Consider the following 21,857-nt stretch of genomic DNA (forward strand, 5'->3'; position numbering starts at 1 on the left):
TACTGGGGCTTTGGGGGAAAGGATAAATAAATAAAATTATTAAAAAAAAAAAATAAAACAAACCAACTAATAGTGGAGTCTCTTTAGCATATGTTTTTAGCATCTAGCCAATTGTATGTGATCTGGGCTCTAACGTTTACGTGAGAGACCCTGGCCAAATTATTTAACTCCGGTAAACCTCAGTTTCCAGATGTGTAACATAGAAAAAATAGTATCATCATTTTATATCAGAAAATTATTGATATTAAATGAGATAATTTATGTAGTCCTGGGCATATAACAAGGATTCAAACAGTTCTTTTGTCTGTAGCAGTAGCTTATCTTAAATATATGAAACATAAAACCTGTGATTATAAAGCTAAAAACGAGTACCAAGTTGAAGTGGGATGGGTGTTATTACTTCCTTTTCTTTCCATCTTTTGAATATAGTTACTAGTCAAACATAAACATTTGTGGAGAAAAGTACTGATGAGCTATTAATTACATGTCTCAAGCAGTTAATTCTAAGTCTATTAAAATGTAAAGAATAATTTATTTTAGGACTAAAACACATAGTCTTAGATTGTCAGCTAAGATGTATCTGGAGATAATATATTTTGTAAGCATTTTCAATCTTTTGATCTTTTATTATGGGAAAGTCATATCTACAGAAATAGGTAGAGGAAACTTGAATAAGCTTTTCTCATTTGAGAAAAAAATTGGTCTGAAATCTTTAATTTGGTATAACATTCATGGAGCCAATGATCTTTGTTCTGTTTGAATGAGGGGACGTGAAACAACTGAATACCTGCTGATAAACTAGTTAATATTTTAGTCTGGTACCTTGAGAATTAGTCAAATGCTAGTTTTGGTGCCCTGTGTTTGGGTGGCCTCACGTGAGAACCCACAATGATCTGCCTCTTACAGCTGTCCTGAGAAGTAGTTTGCTTGGTGATCAGGAACAGCCTCTGTTTGGGTTTGTGTCCTGGTGCCATGTCTTATCAGCTGTGTGACCCTAGGCGAGATGCTGAACCTCTGCCTCATCTATAAAATAGGGCTTATAATACCTACCTCATAGGGTTGATTTGAGGGTTAAATTAATTAATGATAGGTAAAATGCTTCACCTAATTTCACACACACAGTAAGTGCTAGGTAGGTGTTATCAGTGTACTGGTAGTACCCAGTTTTGCAGACATGTAAGGGGTATTATGAGAGAGAGAAACTGGCAAAAATTGAGGCTCTATTCTAGACAGCCTTGAATTAAGGAATCATTAAAGGTGTCTGGGGAAAGTTTAATGATCTTAATTGTGCTTTAGGATATTTATCTGATAGTCTTGGGAGGGGCTTGAGAAGACTGGGATGAAGGTCTTTTGCTTGGTAAGGGTGATGGGAGAAGTGGGAGCATCCAGTTTATTGTGTTAGGCAGCTGCTTTACTGCTTGCGAGAACACTAGACACTGGGAAATCGTAAGAAATGGAGTCACTCTGGGACAGTACTGTGTCCGCTGTGTAGATGATGGCTTCTTTATGTGAGCTTCTCCCAGTCAGCAGTCTTGTTTAGGCTCTTGCCACACAGGCTACAATTTAGTGGAGCGTGGAGTAGAAGATGCAGCACATTTAGGCTGATCATTTTTCCATAGGAAAAACAGTCTGAAATAATATTTGCTGAGCTCTGACAGTCTAGCAATTCTTTTTTCCCCTAATGACAATGAAAAGTTTTTGTTGGTATAAAGATTGAAGTACAGATGAGTTAATGACATAGAATTTTAACTAATTTTTACTTGATCATATGCTGCTTGAAAAATAATCAGAAATGTTTTTGTTCTTCTACTTTAAACACTGTTTAGCTTAGGTTGCCTCTCTCATGTGCTCCTAGTCCCCATTCTTTTTTTCTTTTTCTTTTTCTTTTTTTTTTGCTGAGGAAGACTCACCATGAGTTAACATCTGTTACCAATCATCCTCTTTTTGCTTGAGGAAGGTTCGCCCTGAGCTAACATCTGTGCCAGTCTTCCTCTATTTTGTATGTGGGTTGCCACCACAGCATGGCCGCCAATGAGTGGTGTAGGTCCACACCCAGGACCCAAACCTGGGCTGCCGAAGTGGAGTGCGCGGAACTTAACCACTAGGCCACGGGGCTGCCCCCCACCCATTCCTTTTTTCTTTATAGCACTACTACAATTATAACTAAAAGTTGACAGGGTTATGAATATGAGCATTGTGAAGTCAACCCAGATACCATTTTGAAGACCCTTTCTGATCAATTTAAGAAGTGTTCTGGACTGTTCTAGATGTACTTATTTATTAGAATTCCTTTGGGGGCCAGCCCAGCGGCGTAGTGGTTAAGTGTGCACACTCCACTGCTAGTGGCCCGGGTTCAGATCCTGGGTGCGCACCGATGCACCACTTGTCAGGCCATGCTGCGGCAGCGTCCCATATAAAAAAAGTAGAGGAAGATGGGCACAGATGTTAGCCCAGGGCCAGTCTTCCTCAGCAAAAAGAGGAGGATTGGCAGATGTTAGCTCAGGGTTGATCTTCCTCACACACACAAAAAAAGAATTCCTTCAAATGGAATACACACTAAAGATGAAATTCCTCAATGCCTTATTTAAAATGTAGACCTCAGGGGCCAGCCCGGTGGCGCAAGTGGTTTAGTGCGTGCACTCCGCTGCAGCGGCCCGGGGTTCACTGGTTCGGATCCCGGGAGCGCACCGATGCACTGCTTGTCAAGCCATGCTGTGGCAGCATCCTATATAAAGTGGAGGAAGATGGGCATGGATGTTAGCCCAGGGCCAGTCTTCCTCAGCAAAAAAAAGAGGAGGATTGGCAGATGTTAGCTCAGGGCCGGTCTTCCTCACAAAATAAATAAATAAATAAATAAAATAAAATGTAGACCTCAATATTGGATCAACAAAAAGTGAATACAAGGTTTTTGGACAGATAAAAACACTCAAAACCATGAGATTTTAGTTATGACTTTTAATGTAAAGGAAAAACAAGAGGTAAAATAATTGTCCTTTGTTGCAAGCAAGAATTTAGCATAGAAAACTTCATTATCTTAAGTTCAAGATACTGAACTATTTAAAATAAGTCTTATGTTAAGAACCACTATTTAGATAGTGTTAGTAGAATTAATTTGTTAATTGTTAGAATTAAAAGTTAACTGATAGTTAACTTTTCTCCATTTATTTTGAGTACTGAATCAAGTAGAGACTTAATAATATCAATATAAATTTGTAGTTACTACAGAAATATTTGTGGAGCTAGTTTATGTAACATTTATTTACTTCTTTTGGCATGTTTTTTTCACGTTTATTGGACACTTGATTCAACTTTTAGTTTTCAAATTCTTTTCCAACTTTCTTTTTAATGATAGGTGATCATTTTACCTGAGTGTAGTTTGAGTGAACCCATAGAGTGTGAAATGTGGGGAACTTAACCATGCTATTAGGATTTTAAATTTGAAATTTAGCAGCAAACTTGGATATGGTGTAGATTGCTGTTGGGAAATCAGTTATGGAATATTTATTAAAGCAGTACTCTATAAAGCTAATATTGGTAAGTTTATTTTAATAATATTGAGTTAAATGAAACAATATTCCCAACCCGTAAAACCTTATTTTGTAACATTCTATAAATTATTTGACTATATATATATCATGAGTATAGCCATGTTTGGAGGTGTTGGAAGCTATAACTTTAAAATGAAATCTTTAGATCGAGTGATATAACTTGAAAGATATACTACACACAGGATTGCATTTGAATTTTGCTTTATTTTGATAGATAACTTGAGAGAACATGTCAGTTCATAACATCCTAACCAAATGTTCTGACTCTGAAATAAGATTGGTGACATTATACTTAGGTTTAGGTGTCTTAATGCCAAAAATCTTCTCCTGCAGGACCGAGGTGATGAATTCACATACACTGGGAGTGGTGGTAAAAATCTTGCTGGTAATAAACGAATTGGTGCACCATCGGCTGATCAAACATTAACAAACATGAACAGGTATTCTTTATTGTTAGAATTTGTAAAAGACTATTTAGAATTTAGGCTTTGTATGCAAGTTTGATTATAGAACTATAATTTGTAACTTAGGCTGTAGAGGAGAATCTTAAACTGAAAGTTAAAGATCTAAAATTAAAATCCCATTACCTGATTGTATAATTGTTCCTAAGCACCCTGACTTCTTTGTATCATTATTTTTAAAATGACATAATTCCCAGTCATAATACATGTGCTTTGCATTTGAAAACATGTTGAAACCTTTGAAGAGAAGGAGCCTCTAAAATTTAAGTAAAATTGAGGACAAGGTGGCTTATCTACTACCCCATAAGGCAAAGTTAAGTTCTATCAATACAGATTTATCTTTTAAAAGAATAAACTTTTTTTTTAGAGGAGGCTCGCTAATGTGAAAGAGGGTTATGTTTGGGAGCCACAGTTATGTGCATAAGTGAAACATCAGATGACTTAATCAGAACTACACTCAAATTGCTTTTAGGATTTGTAATAATATGTCTTTTAAATGTTACAAAAGAGAATGTTTAGTTACAAAAGTGACCTTGTAAATGCTTGTCAGGCATTACAGAAGAGCCACCTTGTGCTGACCTTTATTCTATAGAACTATTAATACATTCCAGCTTCCATGGGAACAAAAATTTAATATCTTCAAAATGTTTTATTTCATAAATGCATGTTGATACCAGTAATAATAGATTAAGTAACCCAAACCATCACATAGCAATGATCACATTATAACTTGTCATACTGATAATTTTGTTATCATTTTATAAAGTTTAAATTTTTTGTATTCTATTAAGGGTATTTTGTGGATTATTGAGTAAAAGTGAGTATTTTTTGCTTTCTTGAGTCTAAATCACTCGGTTTTAAGTAGTGTGCCCTTAATTTCCGATTACCGTGTGAAGTGAAGAATATACTAGTACGATTTCAAAACTCTGTTGCATACCAAGTTACGTAGAATCTGTTTTTATGTCTTCCTTCTATATTATTTCTGACAGTAGGATTATTTTACTGAACCAGCAGAGGAGACAGGTCAGATTTGCTGGTGAAAACATTCCTGAGGCAAGAGTCCAGCCTCTAGCTAGTCTTTTTCTAGCAAGAAAACAGCTCTTCAGGAGGAATGGTTTTAAAAGGAGTTAAGACTATTTTGATGTGTTTTTGTCAACGTCTTGTATTTTCAAAAGGGCTTTTCACGTTGTCAAATGTCAAAATTATATTTTCCCTTTAATAACAGATTATTTTGCTTTAACGAAATTTCTTTTGTAACTACCTATCCTTGTAATGTACACGGTAGATTCTTTTCAAGCTTTTGAAGAATCTTAGGAGTATACCGTTACCATATGTTAGAATTTCATTAGAAAATAATTGACAAATAGTAAAAATGTTTATGTTAAAAGGAAAGTAATAAAAATGAAATATTAACCCAAAACAATTTAGAATTGACTCATCACAGAGACTCTAACATCCATTCAGTTAATTTATACATTAAACCATGAGTATGCCTTGTGATTGTAAAGACCTCTTGGGCAAAGGTACTCATATGTTTTATAAACGTGAAAACAGGTGAAAAGCCCTCAGCTCTGACCCATAGTATACTCTTTCCTAACTAGTATATGCTCCAATTCATTTTTGCTTCTCTGCTAAGAGGTAGTTTGACATCTGCTTCTTGCTTTTGAGGGGTTTGTTCCTATTTCTTCTCAGCTCTTCCACTTTGAGAAACTGAAGAGGGCAGCAAGGTAACCTGGCTGTCTTTTATCAGGGCAGTTAGAAGCAACCAATTGAGCTGTGGATAGAGTAATGGAAAAGCCTTGTTTTGCCTAATTTCATCCTCTTCGACTCTTTCCCATAATTGAACAGCCTGCATACTTGTGTGAAGCTAGAAGTGAGTTAATAATGCCAGTTAGTGGTGGCAGTCATTATGACTGAAGGTACCTGTGAGCACCAAAGCATTCTACTCGTTAGGATGAAGATAGTACTTATTCTTATCCTAGCTCTTTAAGATGAATAGGTATTCCATAAATAAGGTACAACACTACCCCTAGAGTTGATGACTATATTTTCTTCTTCCTCCCAGAGTTTTAATGCATCTCCCTTTGAGATAAAAAAGATAACTTGGTAAGCTTTAACTCTTTGACCGCATCTATAAACATTTTTTTTTAATGAAACACTTTCTTAAGTTCATTTATTTTAAGAATATAACTATGATCAAGAGATTTCAGTAGATTAGTCATTTAGTCTTAAGGTCTATTTTTTTTTTTTTTTTAATTTGAGCCTGCATAAAAAGAACTATACTCTGGAAAAGTATTTTGTATCATACCTCGTTTCACCAGATTGGGGGGTGTGTGTGTGTGTGTCTTTTTTTTAACCTTATGTGTTCTCAGTGCTTTCTTTTCTCTTAAGTTAGGAACTAAGTGTCTTAGAGGAAAAATACTAATTTAAAATAGATTCTAGTTTGGGTTTTTTTAATTTTTGGCAGGACTAAGTTCTCCCAAGAAAGATTCTCTAATATCTAATACCCTTACTGATTAATTACTACTAAGTGAGTACACATATTAAGGAAACTTCAGGTAAATCAGATGCTGCTCCAGATCAGAGTTCCTCCTTATTCATGTGTCATGAGTAAATTGTAGTGATCTCGAGCGGCCAGAAATCTTGATTGTCATGATTTAGCACAGGCATTTGAATGCTTCAATTTTATTTAAATTTATCTTTTTACTGGAAGTCTTTAAAGGATTTTCTCATATTGAACTTGTCCTTAATATCTTCAAAACTTTAAGGAATCTCTATTGTCTGGAATGTAGAAAGTAGACCTAGAAAGGTCATTTGTGCCTTGCTGACAAATTTATTTTCTGGATTTCTTTCTACATTATTCCAGCAATTTAACTCACTCCCTTATCAAAAATAACTATTACAACAATCACTTGCTTTAGTTTTCCAGCTTTCTCCCTTCCCTCAACAAACGTTATTTAAAGAAAATTCCATGTATTTCTAGTTGTTTTCTATTATACGTGGCACAGATGTTATTACTTTCAGAAGAACCCTACAGGCTATCTGAGAACCAATCCCCTGGCTTGGGGGTGACATCAGAAAACTGATTTCTCTTCTCTGCTGGTGGGGGAAAGCATAATCCTATTATCTGGAATAATATGGAAAGAATCATAGAATCTTAACCATCAGGTAAGGCATAATTCACCTTTTAATTGAGCTAATGATGTGATTATATACTTAAAGAAAGATTACTTGGTATAAAGACTTTGTTTTATTTTTTAGGGCATTGGCCCTAAACTGTGATGCTCCATTGGATGATAAAATTGGAGCAGAGTCTCGGAATTGGAGAGCTGGTAAGCCAGTCAGAGTGATACGCAGTTTTAAAGGGAGGAAGATCAGCAAATATGCTCCTGAAGAAGGCAACAGATATGATGGCATTTATAAGGTGCTCTATCTGGCATGACATCTTGTTAGTCATTCTTCCTGGGCTTTCAAGACAGGGTTGCCACAGGGAACTACTCTACTATGGGGGGCTAGAGGAAACAGTAGATCATCTTAGTTGGTATTTCCTTTTCTGGAAATGTAACACATGCACAGAACAAGCTCTTAACTTTGGTACTTTGCTTTTAAGGCTTATTTGAAGTCCTAAGGGCAGAGTTATTATTTTGGGGTTAAGCTTTTTATAAGTATGCATTCTCCATGATAAAACTATATAAGTAATTTGGCCATTGTAGATCTTGATTCTTGGATATCTTTCAGAATGATTTTAATTGTAATAGATTTTCAAAGCAGAGCACATTATAATTTTTAAAATAGGTTGTATTCTTTCTTTAAAAAAGGGAGGCATTTACTTCCACCGTTTTTATCTACTATTATGCAAAATTCTATTAATGAGCATAATCTTGTTATTATTTTAAATTTATAGCAATTTGTACTTACATGGGAACTATCTTAATTAGGAAGTAAAATCAAAACAATATTTTAGTGAATATTTTTTATTTACTTACTATTCTTATGGCAAAGCAAGTATCTTTTGAAGTTGCATTTAGTTCTGCCAAGTTTATTTAAACCACTGATATTACATTATAAATCTAAACTTTAAATCTCAAACTAGTACTGAAATATTATAATTTAGGTGGTGAAATACTGGCCAGAGATTTCATCAAGCCATGGATTCTTGGTTTGGCGCTATCTTTTAAGAAGAGACGATGTTGAACCTGCTCCTTGGACCTCTGAAGGAATAGAACGGTCAAGGAGGCTATGTCTGCGTTTACAGGTTAGATTACATTTGTCTAGGCTACTTGTATGTTCATAAAGACGTACATCTCTGTAATATCTATGTGCCTTAACACTGGAAATAACCCACAGCAATTGATCAGTGGACTGTAAGAGGTGAGGAATGAGATCATACAGAAGGAAAAGAAGTAAAAAGGTAGCATCCTAGATGTCAGACTGCCGTAAGACCAAGAACTGTGCTTGAGAAAAGCTGGGCTTGTCAATGAAAAGTAAAATATTTCCAATTCAGTTTGGAAATGACTTGAACTGTGAGGGAAAGGGCTACATAAAATTTAGGTGTAGGAGGCCTTGAGAAGGGAAGTTTATCCTAGAGGGCACAGGGGGTGTGTCTCTGGTAGGGGAAGGGGGGAGGTGGCTTATAAGAGTGGTCTGCTTTCTACCCTTCTCACTTTTCCTCACCCCTTTTCTCTCTTCCCCCTCAAAGCTGCTTCCCTGTCCTGTCACCATGTTTAGTGCTTTGCTTTTTTTTTTTTTCCCTTTGCCCATGCTCAGCTGTTAACCCATATAAGACTTTGTTGGTTTTGTGTGCATAATGGATGGTATGGCTACATTCCCCTTCCACTGCCTATACACCCTAGACTTTGTCCCTAACACGGACGTCAGAACATGATTTGAGTTCGTCCTCCATCATTCCCCATCGTTGTGCTTCCCATAAAGACTACCAGCTTTGTCATTTCCCCTGGCTCTGCCCACACTGCATGTGTAGGGGCTGAACTATGGGCAAGTGTCTGACCACCCAGGCAGGTGAGTGTGTGTCTTCTAGTGCAAGTCTGTTTCTCTTGTTTTCTTTTTAAACTCATAGAATTAATTGTTTGAGACCCGTCAGCTATGGAAAAAACTGTCAAAATAATTCTAAATAACTATATATAAAAAATAACCTGTTATTAAATACATTTTCAAAAGGTTTTTTCAGATCCACTGTTCAGCAGAGCAGTGTTCTAGATAAGTTAGATTTGAAACTGTGAGCAGAAGCCTGTAAGCCCATCTATGGTGAGCTAATAATATCATTGATGAGGCCTGAAACATACTGAACTTTAAACATGAGTGTTATCACAAAGCATGTCAAAAAAAAGGGGGTAGCCAGTAAAACACAAGGGTAATAGGTAGAATTTATTCCTTAAAGTCTAACCTTTAGCTGATAAAGAATTCAGTAATTTAGTAGCTTTAGGTCTTCTAAAAGTTTCCTCCCCCTCAATTTTAGGAGATAAGAAACTTGGCCCTTAATGTTTTGAGTGTTTTGTTTTGTTTACATTGACTCCACAATTTAGTGTAATCCCATCTATATGAGTACCATCTGCTGTCCTCTGGGGTTGATCGTACTTACTTTAGTATCTAGATTCTGCTTTCCTTTCTTCCTCAAACTTTTCAAGCCACCTAGTCACAACTCCTGAATTTATCTTTCCTCGTTTAGATTTGAAACGAAGATCGTTGTATTATAAAGTGAAATATCGTAACAGTCAAACACTACATGGTTTTACACTGAATTTGAGATTTTCATGGTCTTCTGTCCTTTGAATTCTGTTCCTTTAAATGTCTGTTTCCTTTGTATAAAGTCTTTCAGTTTAGAGAAAGTGTAAACTCCTCCCCGCTCCCTTTTTAAATTTCTTAACAGGATCCAGAGCCCTCCTCTGTGAAGCTTAAATCTACATTGTTCTTTTCTCCCCCATCAGTATCCAGTAGGTTACCCTTCAGATAAGGAAGGGAAGAAGACTAAAGGACAGTCAAAGAAGCAGGCCAGTGGGGCCTCGAAAAGACCGACTATGGATGGTAGGTAATGAGTGCACAACATAAATCCTAATAACGTAGCTTCTAGTAAAGGGAAATATTCAGAGAATAAATTGAGAAACTCATCAAAAATTAAAAGTGAAGGCTTTGAAGGGGGTGTGGAGTGTATTTTAATAGTGTCAGAGCCAAAACAGCAGCAAGTATAGTATCCTAAACTCCAGGAAAAGTTAGATGCTGTTTATGCAGGTTATCTTCATGCTAAACGTTACTGGTGCCAGTTAACTCTTTTGTTTCATAGTTCTGCTTAGAACCACTTGTAAGTCTGCTGATGTATTTTTAAATAAATATAGATGATTGTCCAAGTGCCTCTAAAGTGTTCAAAGCATCGGATTCAGCAGAAGCAGTTGAGGCTTTCCAGCTGACCCCTCAACAACAACGTCTAATCAGAGAAGATCATCAAAACCAGAAGCTATGGGATGAAGTGCTTGCATCTCTTGTGGAAGGACCAGTATGTAAAGATGTTTTTAATAATGATGTTCTAATATTAACAAATGATGAAAAATAATTTCCCTGTGGAGTATCATTTTCATAAGTCAGAATTTGATCCTTTCATCCAATGCAGTCTTCTCATCCAGTGCCGCCACCTTTCAGAAATAATCTGAGGCTATACAATGAATTTAGGCCTCTTTGATGTTGATTTTTGACCTCTCTGTGCCTGAACTTAATAATTTATGTTTAGATACTGTTCATGGGAAGAATTTTCAGTTGTGGAACACACTCAACTTAATCTAAAACTCATCAGGAAAGTTTTTGTTATAGTTCAAAATTACCTGATAGTGTAAGTCTTAAGTAATTCAGCGCAATTTTCAATGCCTACGTGTTCAACCTAGGGGTAAAATAAATGAGCATTGATTTATTTAAATACTTCATATGTTTTGGGTTTTTTTGCATTTTTTGGTAATCATAAAATTTTAAAGTGAAAAGGAATTACAAGATTAACTGATATGTATTTTCTGTCAAGCTGTGTTTTTCAAATGAAGCTTTCTTATCAAATCTCAAAAGCTGGAGGTTTCAAATGTAAATTCTTTTTTCGTTCTTTGCTTACTTGCTTTTATTATGTTTTTAATTTTGCTTATACATTTGAGTCTTCTTTTTTATTAGATGTTAGCCCCTTGTCATGTATAATATAGTTACTTTTCTGTTTTCTTTCCCTCCAAAGTATTGTGATGTGCAGCTATTGTGGGTGAGCTCTAGTATCCTCTTTTGAAATTTCATCTTGTCATCTTTTAGTAATTTCTTCATTCCAGTGTTTTCTTTATTTCTCTTAGTACATTAGCCAGAACTTTTCATGTTCCTGAAACGGAATTAATGAATATATGTAAGTGCTTTCTATCCAGTTTTAGAGGGAACTCTCATAGAATTTTTGTGTTGCTCTTTGTTTGAGAAATAGTCATCATTATCACTATATTAAGGAACAGTCTTCCTGATATAATTTTTAAGCTTTTAGAAATAGGTGAGGTTTATCAAATACCCTTTGAATTTATATTGGAGTCATCATTACCTTTGGCTACAAATGTGATATATTGGGTTATCCTTGGTAGAATGAGGCTTACGTGTTTGGAGGACGGAAGGAAAGTGATTTGGCTTCATGAGAAGTGTTACTTGCTTGTTAGCCAAGAGACCCAGGCATAAGGAGAGTCTGACTCTGGTTAGTCAGACTCATTTTCACTTAGAGCAAGTAAGATAGAGCAAGCAGTTGTTAATCATGGTCTAATTATTCTCTGGTTGGAGAGGATCCAGCTAGTTAGTGATAACTCAGGTGAGTTCCAGTTGTCAGTGGGCAGGAGACAAAGTAGCAGGTGAAGGAAAAAGTCACCTGAGTGCACATGGAAGTTCTCTTTTGCACATCTGTTGTCTGGGTTGGACATGTGTATTGGGCTTCAAAGTGAGGTTTTTAATATGTATATCCTATTTATCAATGAAAATATTATTGAAGTGGTTGACTCCTGTGAGACTTGGCCAAGTATGTGTAAATCAAGTATACTTGACTTTTCAACCTCCTCTTTCAATGGAACTTTTTTATGAAATAAAGTCACCAATTGACAGTTCTCAAACAAAAAAAAAGACAAAAAAAGAGTCCTGCCCGCAGGTGACAGGATCTTATATACCTAGGTCAGTTGATTGTGACCTTGCTGCTAGTGATTACTCTGGACGTTTATATACTATTGCCCTGGGCAGGTTTCTTGTCCAGTTCTCTTCAGATAAGCCAGGAACACATTTATTAAGCCAGAAAAATTAGGTGTTGGCCAACAGTGCCTTTTAAATAAATACGTATATTATATGTACATTTATGTCCAAATACCTTCCTAAGGCCCTACATATTCTGGCATCCCTACCTACCTCTCCAGTCTCCTCCCTGCTTTCTCAGGCCCAAACTGCTTCGGCTATAGTAGTCTCTGAGCTATGTAACCTGTTCCTGCTCCTAGGCCCTTACACATGTGCTATCTCTCTGACTGGCATGCTCTCCTCTATATCGTCATGTGGCTCACTCCTTCATATCCACACTCCCCAGAGTCTCTGCAAAAGTGTTATGCTCCTCAGAGAGGCCTTCCCTCGCCACCCTTTCTAAAATAGCCACTCTTTACTCTGTTGCTTTAATTTGCTTTGTTTCCTCAGTTATTACTATCTGAAATTGAGTCTTTTTTTTTTTAATCTGCTCTCCTAAAGCAATATAAAGTTCCATGAGAGTAGAGACTTTGCCCCCCTTTTTTTTTTTTTTTGCTGAGGAAGATTCGTCCTGAGCTAACATCAGTTGCTGATCTTCCTCTTTTTTGCTGAGAAAGATTCACCCTGAGCTAACATCTGTAATCTTCCTCTATTTCGTATGTGAGCTGCTGCCACAGTGTGTCCTCTGATGAGTGGCGTAGGTCCACACCCGGGAACTGAGCCCCAGGGCCACCAAAGTGGAACACGCTGAACTTAACCACTAGGCCACCAGGGCTGGCCCCAAGACTTTGCCTTTTTATCACCACTAGGTAGATCAGTGCCTAGCACATCTAGGAACTCAAAATATCTGTAGTACATATACTCATATTACAGGGATCATGGAGGTACTGGGGAAATACCAGTCATTAATAGAGTAATTCATCAGGGAGAGGGTACCTGGTATTACATTTTGAATTTTTTCCATGTCTCCCCCTAACGTGTATTCTTTTAATGTGTTGCATAATACTTTATTGATAATTCACTTGACTTGTGTAATCCATGTTCATAAAAAAGTTAGTATTAAGACATAACTTTGAAATAGGATCTTTGATTTTTTACTTTTACTTGAAATTCTTGTAAATTCTACTTTTTCTATTAACAAAGAACAAACATAAAATACACTCCCCACTGTTGAATGGAGGATTATAATTGTCACTATTCGAAAAATTTCTTATTGTAGTTTAAGAGAAACAAACAGCTTGGGTAAAATGGAATCAGTAATGGCTTTTGTCCTTTCTTTTTTTTTTTTTTTTTTGGTGAGGAAGATTAGCTCTGAGCTAACATTCATTGCCAATCCTCCTCTTTTTGCTGAGGAAGATTGGCCCTGGGCTAACATCTGTGCCCATCTTTCTCTACTTTATATGTGGGGCGCCTGCCACAGCATGGCTTAATGAGCGGTGTGTAGGTTCGTGCCCAGATCCAAACCTGTGAACCCTGGGCTGCCGAAGCAGAATACACGAACTTAACCACTATACCACCAGGCTGGCCCCAGTAATGGCTTTTGAAGAGTATAGAGTACCCATTTGATCATGTTTGCTCTAGATGGTTCTACCTTATAATTTAGTCCCAATTTGAGTAAACATCAGCGTCAGGAAAATGAGATTTTTGGATTGAGGCAAATTGTCACAGAAAATAATCCTAGGAAAATGAATATGTTGATTCTTTGGGGTCTTAGATACTACAGAGTATTATTGCTTGGTGCTTTTATTTATTTATTTTTTAGCTTAAAATAAATATTGAAGTTTTGTAACAGCAAAAGATTGAATAAATAGTAAATACGAGTTCATATACTGGAATACCATGCAGCTTTTTGAAAAAAGTGATCTCTGTATAATGACCTTGAGACAAGCTATAGTAATCTCTGGAATGTGAGGTTTAGGGGGATATTCACTTTTTAATGCCATATATTTTGACTTTGCAACCTTTCCAACCCAATCCTAAGATTTAAAACTAATGTGTATATCTTATGGAATGGGTTTTCTTCAGTTTCCATTATTTGCTTGCTTATAGTTACAATCACTACTTGATTTTTTTTTCTTAATAGAAAACATATTAAATGTGGCTAAGACACTTTTTTTTCCTAATCACTTAGAATTTTAATATATTATGAAATGCTAACCTTTTTTTTCTTCCCCTTGGGTACCATTCTAGAATTTTCTGAAAAAATTGGAACAATCTTTTATGTGTGTCTGCTGCCAGGAGCTAGTTTACCAGCCTGTGACAACAGATTGCCTCCACAATGTCTGTAAAGTAAGTAGACTTCCTTTCTCGTTTTCCCTTGTTAGTCCAGAAGGCACACTAACCTACAAACCTGTTTTTAGCATGTAAAGAAGCAGTTTTCCGTGAAGCAGGATAGTTATGGAACTTTATCAGTTAAGAAGCATTTAATTACATCTTGGTGGTAAATGCATGTTTTAATTCTCTAGTAATTCAAATATATATATAGTTGAGGTATTCTATCATGTTTGGAATTGTTGAGGAGAGGTTGAAATGGCAAAGAAGAAAGTAAGATGTCATGCTGTTTTCTATGTTATAGCTTGTGTATGTTTCATATACTGCAAACTGAAGTAATTCCATGCACTTAATGGAATCTAAAACAGATTCTACCTGGGAGCATGCCCAGAGGAATTGAATATTGTGTTATCAGTAGTGGTGTAAAAGGAAAATTTGAGTTTTAGTCAAACCAAGGTTGGAATGTTGCTCTGTTGCTCGGTGGTTGTGTGCACTGACCTAACTTATGAACTTTAGTTTATTTTGTAAAATGGAAACAAACTTTCCACTTAAGCGTTTTTGCCTGACCTTGAGTCAGTTAACTCTGATACATTAATAATATATTATAAATATATTTTTAGAAGACTCATTATATTGTAAGTGATTTGATAAAATAGATACCTTAGTTCTAAGCAGGAGAATCCTGGATTTTTTTTCTTTAGTGCTCTATCAGGAAAGAACAGGATTAAAATCCAACCCAGAAGAGGAGGCTGGTGGGAACCACACATAATTCTAACACCCTTATTTTACTGGATGAGGAAATTAAAGCACACAGGAGTTAGTCGTTCACCTCAAGTCTCACAGTCTGTGGTAGAAGTGGACCTAAAGCCATGTCTCTAGACGAGTTTTCACGGTGCAGATTCAGGCCTTCACAGTTGTCCATCTTTTAGGTTTCTCTTATTGCCACAATAAGTTTCTAGTTCTTATTTGAAAGCATAAGTTGTTGTGAACTTTTCTACATGCTACACCCTCAGATGAAATTGGTGTGTTTTTGTGTTTGTTTTGGTTTTGCCTTAGGATTGCTTACAGCGTTCCTTTAAGGCTCAAGTTTTCTCCTGCCCTGCTTGCCGGCATGATCTTGGCCAGAATTACATCATGATTCCCAATGAGATTCTGCAAACTCTACTTGACCTTTTCTTCCCTGGCTACAGCAAAGGACGATGATTTGTCTACTTCTACTGTGTGGCTCCCGGTGGCTTTTTGGACAGTAAAGAATCTAAAATGGTTGGGGGGTGGGAGGGGAGCAGTGGTGGACCATATCTCTCACGTTCTGAAGCAGCTAATCCTCTTTCCTACGTAGCCATCATCTTGTGTGTGTAGTAAGAGGCCCATTTCTCAACTGTCTTTTAAATATCAAAAGGTAGTTCCCTGTCAGTAACAACTAGTTTTAATGAGTAAAAAGTCAAAGCCTCAGCTCTAGTTGATATTCAAGTTATGATTTATTTTGCAACTACCTCAGGACAGAAAAGATTTATGGGGATTTTTTAAATCATTGAATAATTAGTTAAATGAATTTTAGCTACACACTGCCTCCCAAATATTAGTTGTGCCTGGTTCATGTAATTTGATTTTACACAAAAGGAAATGACACTTGAGATTGTTGGGATGAATGCAGCTTCTGTAGTGTGCATAATACATTTTTAATGTCTTCTTCCATTACAATGTGTGTTTTGCAGGTTCATTTTTTAGCCCATTTTGTGAGCTCCATTGTGCTTTTTTCTGGTGTTTTATGCAAGTTGACTACTAATGACTAATGAGAACAATATGAATGCATTGTTGCTGCATTAGTGTAATGTGGTGTGGTTTTGCACTTAAAAGAGATATTCAGATGCTCTAGTTGTAAATGTTCATGAAAAGCCTCTTCTGTACTAGTCAAACTGCTTTTAGTGAGTGTCACCAGTGGTTTTACATCTGCAGAGCATTGAGGACTGGGCTGACTTTTGAGAGGATTGAAATTGCTTCATATTGTGATCCTAAATTTTATATTCACTATATTCCCTAAAGTATACCTTAATAAATATTTTATGACCAGAAAAATAGCTCATCTTGCCTCACTTTTTTACATTTGTCTGGCTTACAGTAGGTATTTCTAAGACTCAGTCATTTCCAGAGTATTTCATTGTGTGTTTTTGTTGAAACAGACATTTTGCACAATTTTTTACTCTTGACTTTTGGTGATGAGAACTAGTATGAAATCTTAAGTACTAAGGACAGATTTCACCCTGGGTTTGATTTATTTGTTTATTTATTTTTAATTTTACTAAATGGGAAAAAATTTCTTTTATCTATAACAACTTCAGTCTTACATTCACTTTTAGCATAATCAGTGCTACTTCTTATTTCACAGATACCAGAATATTCTAAAACATAGTTCTAATCTTTGAAGCTATATTATTACATTTTCATTGGAGAAAAGCTTTAATATGATGGAATCAGTTTTCCTACTCCTGAATTCAGAGCCATATATATAGCCAATATTTATTGAATATTTCCTTTGCACTAGTCACTTATACATTTTTATGTGTATTCATTTAATTTTACTGACAATCCTAAGAGGCAGGTACTATTATCCCCATCTGATGGATGAATGGCAAAGGCACAGAAAGGTTAAGAAACTTGCCAAAGTTTATACTCAAAGGAAGTGGCAGAGCTGTGCTGTAAACTTGCGCAGTCTGAGTCCAGACCTGGCAGTCTTGCTTCTGGCCTGTACAGGCTCTTCGTTTGAATATAAGCCAGACTAGTTTCAGTGCTTTTCCTGCATTCAGTTAAATTCAAAATCGGGTTCTGGGAAACACAGCATGGTGATTGGAGCTGTTGTCACTTAGGGCTAGTTATAAACATTGGAATCACTTTTATTTTGAAGAATCAAATTTAAATAGGACCTTCTTAGATTGAAAATGAATCATTAAATTGCATCATCTAGTGTTATATTCCGTCTGGCATTGGCCATATCTCTGTGAAGGGTGGGGAATATCCCAATTTCAGCTACTTGAACTGGTTTAGTTCTACCCATTTTTATTAGCGAAATAAACAATTCCCACAGTTAGACTGTATGTTGTCTTAACTTTGTTATAACATGATAGACTAGGAAAGAAAGCTGATTACAGCTTAACATGTTCAGAAATATCAAGAATGGGCCGGCCCCATGTCTTAGCGGTTAAGTGCGTGCGCTCCGCTACTGGCGGCCCGGGTTCGGATCCCAGGCGCACACCGACGCACTGCTTCTCTGACCATGCTGAGGCGGCGTCCCACATAAAGCAACTAGAAGGATGTGCAGCTATGACATACAACTATCTACTGGGGCTTTGGGGAAAAAAAAAGGAGGAGGATTGGCAATAGATGTTAGCTCAGAGCCGGTCTTCCTCAGCAAAAAGAGGAGGATTAGCATGGATGTTAGCTCAGGGCTGATCTTCCTCACAAAAAAAAAAAAATATATCAAGAATGGCCAAAAGCTAAGCAATTTTATGTTGTTCTTAAACTTTTTTTGAAGACTTCAAGTTTTTTTACATAAATATTTCAGTTTGTATGTAAAAGATACAGACTTTTAGAAAACATAACCTCATTGTCACACATGCAAAAAAAATTTAACAGTAATTCTATCATCAGATATCTAGTAATGTTCAAATTTCCATTGTCTCAAATGTCATACATGTATATTATATTTTAAGTTTGTTTGAATCAGGATCCAAATAAGGACCTTACATTATTAATTGCTGTCTTTTAAGTATCTTTTAATCTATATATCTCCTCAATCTTTTTTTTTCCCCTTCACCTTTTACAGTTTGTGTGTTGAAATTGTTTTGGAGCCTTTCTTACAGAATAGATTTTGCTGATTCTAACTATGTGGTATACTTTAACCTGTTTCTCTTCATTTTTCTGTAAATTGTTAGAATTCAAGCATGACCAAATTCAGATTTGAATTTTTTTTTTTGGCAAGAATTCTTAAGTGGTGTGGTTGCTCTTCAGGTGGTACGTAGTATCTGGTTGTCTCCTAGGCTTAAGTTTAAAACATGAGCTTTTCACTGGATTCTGTTACATTTAGTAGGTTACAGGAATTACTATTAAGTACTTAGCCACTTCCATATGGATAGGATTTTTTTAGCTTTTTCTTATTAGAGTAGGCAGGGCCTTTAGTTTTAGAAGTCACTTCTGAATAACATGGTTCATTGAACAAATATGTGCGTGCTAGTATTTAAGGATATTAGGTAATCTTTGGGAAGCTGGTAATCTAAAACACCCGTAGCTCTCTCACAACCCTGTTGTGACAGTGCGGCTGGCAGAAAGGGGCCCTACCTATGTGGCTTAAAGGCTTGGATTTCAGTAGAGATCCTACTTATAGGAGCTGGATAGCAATCTGCCCTGACTTTCCTACTGTCTGCTATTCTTTCTTTGCCCATCAGGAACCAAATCTTTCTTCATTCTTCTTCAGGACACCGAGAAAGATAGAGCTCGTGACTGCCTATCTGATTTGAGGGACTTGAGCTTGATGGCTCACTTGTCACCAGCTCACGTTTGGGAAGAGTTATCCCTGCTTGTCCACTGTCTGTTGACGAGTTCCCACATCATACCTTTAAAGGAACTGATATTTAGTAACCTGGATTAATCAGACACTGCACAGAAGAAAACCGATTAAACACCAGTCACTGGACACAAGAAATCAAGAGCTAGCTAGAGGGGCCAAGCAGGTGGACCAAATGAGTACTATTGAAAAAATGAATGAAAGAATGAGTTTTACAACTATATCCTCAAGTATGAAATTGCCTTGCGTTGACAGAATAAGAACAAGCTGCTTGAAGAGTAATTTGAGATTAAAATTCTTGGAAGTAAACATGATTGTGAAAAAAAAAATGTAACAGACAAAACAGAATGGACACTGCCAAAATTTGAACATATCGCTAAGTAATCTGTTATATATGGATGTCCCACAATCTGTTTATTCATCTGCTGATGGATATTTGGGTTGTTTCCAGGATTTTGCTATTATAAATAAAGCTTCTGTGAACCTTTGTGTGTAAGTCTTTGGCAGATAGTTTGACAGTTTCCTTTAAATTAAATATGTACTTAACATACAACCCGTCGATTTCATTAATAGTTATTTACTCAAGAGAAATGAAGGGATATTTCCAAAATAGTTTATAGCATTTTACGTTCCTGCCAGTAGTGTAAAAGTTCTGGTTGCCCCGTGTTCTCACTAACACTTCATTTTGTCCTTTCTTTTCATTGTAACCATTCTGGAGGCCATGTAGTTTCTGTAGGAGACAAGAGTGTGTTGAATATTTAGTGACCAGAATGACTGTGGTAGTCACTTGTACTGTTCACTCAGTATTTTTGGCTTTCAAGTGCATATGTTAGGATTGCACATCCTAGCCTCCTTGTGGTTGGCTAGGGCCATGTGACCAGTTGGTCAGTTAGTTGTAACAGAAATGCTGTGTGTCACTTCTAGGCAGAGCATCTCATTGTCCTCCAAAGTTTTTTTCCCCCTTCCGTGGAGATCAGTAGCACCCAGATAGAGCTTTTCTATCAGCCTGGGTCCCAGTGTGAGAATGATGCAGCCCCTAGCCAACTTGTGGTGGACATGCAACATGAGTAAGGAGTAAGTCTTTAAGACTCTAAGGTTTCTGAGTTGTTAACACAGCATAACTTATCCTGACTAATAGAAACATTCCTAAAATCCTCAGTCTACCAATAGACAAGGAATTGAATTTTTTTTTTTTTTTTTTTTTTTGGTGAGGAAAATTGGCCCTGAGCTAACGTCTTGTGCCCATCTTCCTCTGTTTTGTATGTGGGACTCCTCCACAGCATGGCTTGATGAGTGGTGCATAGGTCCATGCCCGGGATCCAAACCTGCAAATCCCAGGCTGCTGAAGCAGAGTATGCGAACTTAACCATGCGCCCCAAGGCTGGCCCCAAGGAATTGAATTTTTTAGTTGGTCTTTTAATAATTTGAAACTAGAACTTCCACTACTTTTTAACTAAGTTCTTTAATATCCAAATCGGTTGACTACAGGCTATTGATAAATTGGTTGATAGTGTGGTAGGCAACCTCTAAGATGGTCCCGAATGATCTCCAACTCGTGGTCTTCCTGCCCTGTTATAATCTCCTCCCCTTGAGTGTGGGCTGGACTTATAATTCTTTTGTAATGAATAGAATGCAGCAGAAGTGATGGATATCACTTCCAAAGTTAAGTTACAAAAATACTGTGGCTTCCACTTTGGGCACCCTCTCTTGCTTACCCTGAGAGAAGCCAGCTGTCATGTTTTGAGCTACCTTATGGAGAGGCTCATGTGGCAAGAAACCGATGTCTTTGGCCAACAGCCAGCCAGGTCCTGAAGCCACAGGAGTGAGCACAGAAGTGAATTTTTCCCTAGTCGAGACTTGAGCCTCCATGGTTTCTGATAGGAAATCTGCCGTTATTTATGTTGTTGTTCCTCTGCAGGTAGTATATTGTTTTTGTCTGGCTGCTTCCAAGATTTTTTTCTTTGTCTTTAATTTTCAGAAATTTGATTATGATATTTCTGAGCATGGGATTCTTTGGGTTTATCTTGTTTTGAGTTCACTCAGCTTCTTGAATCTGGATTATATCCTCTGTCATATTTGGAAAGTTTCCAGCCATTATTTCTTCAAATATGATTTCAGCCCTGCACTCTTTCTTCTCTTCTGGAACTTCAATGACATGAACATTAGCTCTTTTGTTATTGGCCCACAAGTCTGAGATTCTGTTCATTTTTATTCAATTCATATTCTCTATTGTTCAGGTTATATAAATCTTAATGATCTATCTACAGGTTCACTGAGTCTTTCCTCTGTCATCTACATCCTGCTATTGAGCCCATCCAATAAGTTTTTTTATTTTGGTTATTGTATTTTTCAGTTCTAAAATTTCTGTTTGGGTCTTCTATATATCTCTTATTTACATTGAGATTTTTCTTGCTTCTTGGTATGATGAGTAATTTTACATTGGATCCTGGACATTTTGAGTATTATGAGAATCTTGTTCCTATTTAAGTCTTCTTTTTTATAAGGCAGTAAAACTGTTTAGGTTCAGAATGCATGTTCTGGTCCACATTTGTGGTTCAAGGTCAATTTAATTTTCAAAGTCTTTGCAGTGCTATTCTGGTTTGCCCCCACTGGGATGCTACTCAGAAACCAATCTGAAACCTGGGCAGTAGTCTGCTCAGAGTTCATTTTGCTGTGTTGATTATGGTCAGTTTCATGCATGGTCTGCTTGAAGGTCTGCCCAGGACTTCATCCACAGATTTAAGATTTTATTTTTATTTATTTTTTCCCCCCAAAGCCCCAGTAGATAGTTGT

At 36.7% G+C, this 21,857-nt stretch overlaps 1 protein-coding gene across 4 annotated transcripts in view; it reads left to right on the forward strand.

Moving 5' to 3' along the window:
- Positions 1–21,857, forward strand: part of UHRF2 (ubiquitin like with PHD and ring finger domains 2) — a 101,819-nt gene that overhangs the window by 68,847 nt on the left and 11,115 nt on the right. The window contains exons 10-16 of one of the 4 annotated variants that reach the window (XM_087444563.1): positions 3,882–3,988; positions 7,271–7,433; positions 8,124–8,264; positions 9,955–10,051; positions 10,360–10,517; positions 14,426–14,524; positions 18,975–19,560. In XM_087444563.1, the coding sequence (XP_087300689.1) occupies positions 3,882–3,988; positions 7,271–7,433; positions 8,124–8,264; positions 9,955–10,051; positions 10,360–10,517; positions 14,426–14,524; positions 18,975–19,148 (939 nt within the window). In that variant the 3' untranslated portion in view covers positions 19,149–19,560. Of the gene's footprint in view, positions 1–3,881; positions 3,989–7,270; positions 7,434–8,123; positions 8,265–9,954; positions 10,052–10,359; positions 10,518–14,425; positions 14,525–15,562; positions 16,583–18,945; positions 19,561–21,857 lie in introns of those variants that run through there. The other 3 variants (XM_087444564.1, XM_004436811.3, XM_087444565.1) reach the window with 3 other exon arrangements.

This window comes from Ceratotherium simum, chromosome 20, assembly GCF_057802395.1.
Source record: "Ceratotherium simum simum isolate JZ-2026a chromosome 20, ASM5780239v1, whole genome shotgun sequence".
Classification (NCBI taxonomy): Eukaryota; Metazoa; Chordata; class Mammalia; order Perissodactyla; family Rhinocerotidae; genus Ceratotherium; species Ceratotherium simum.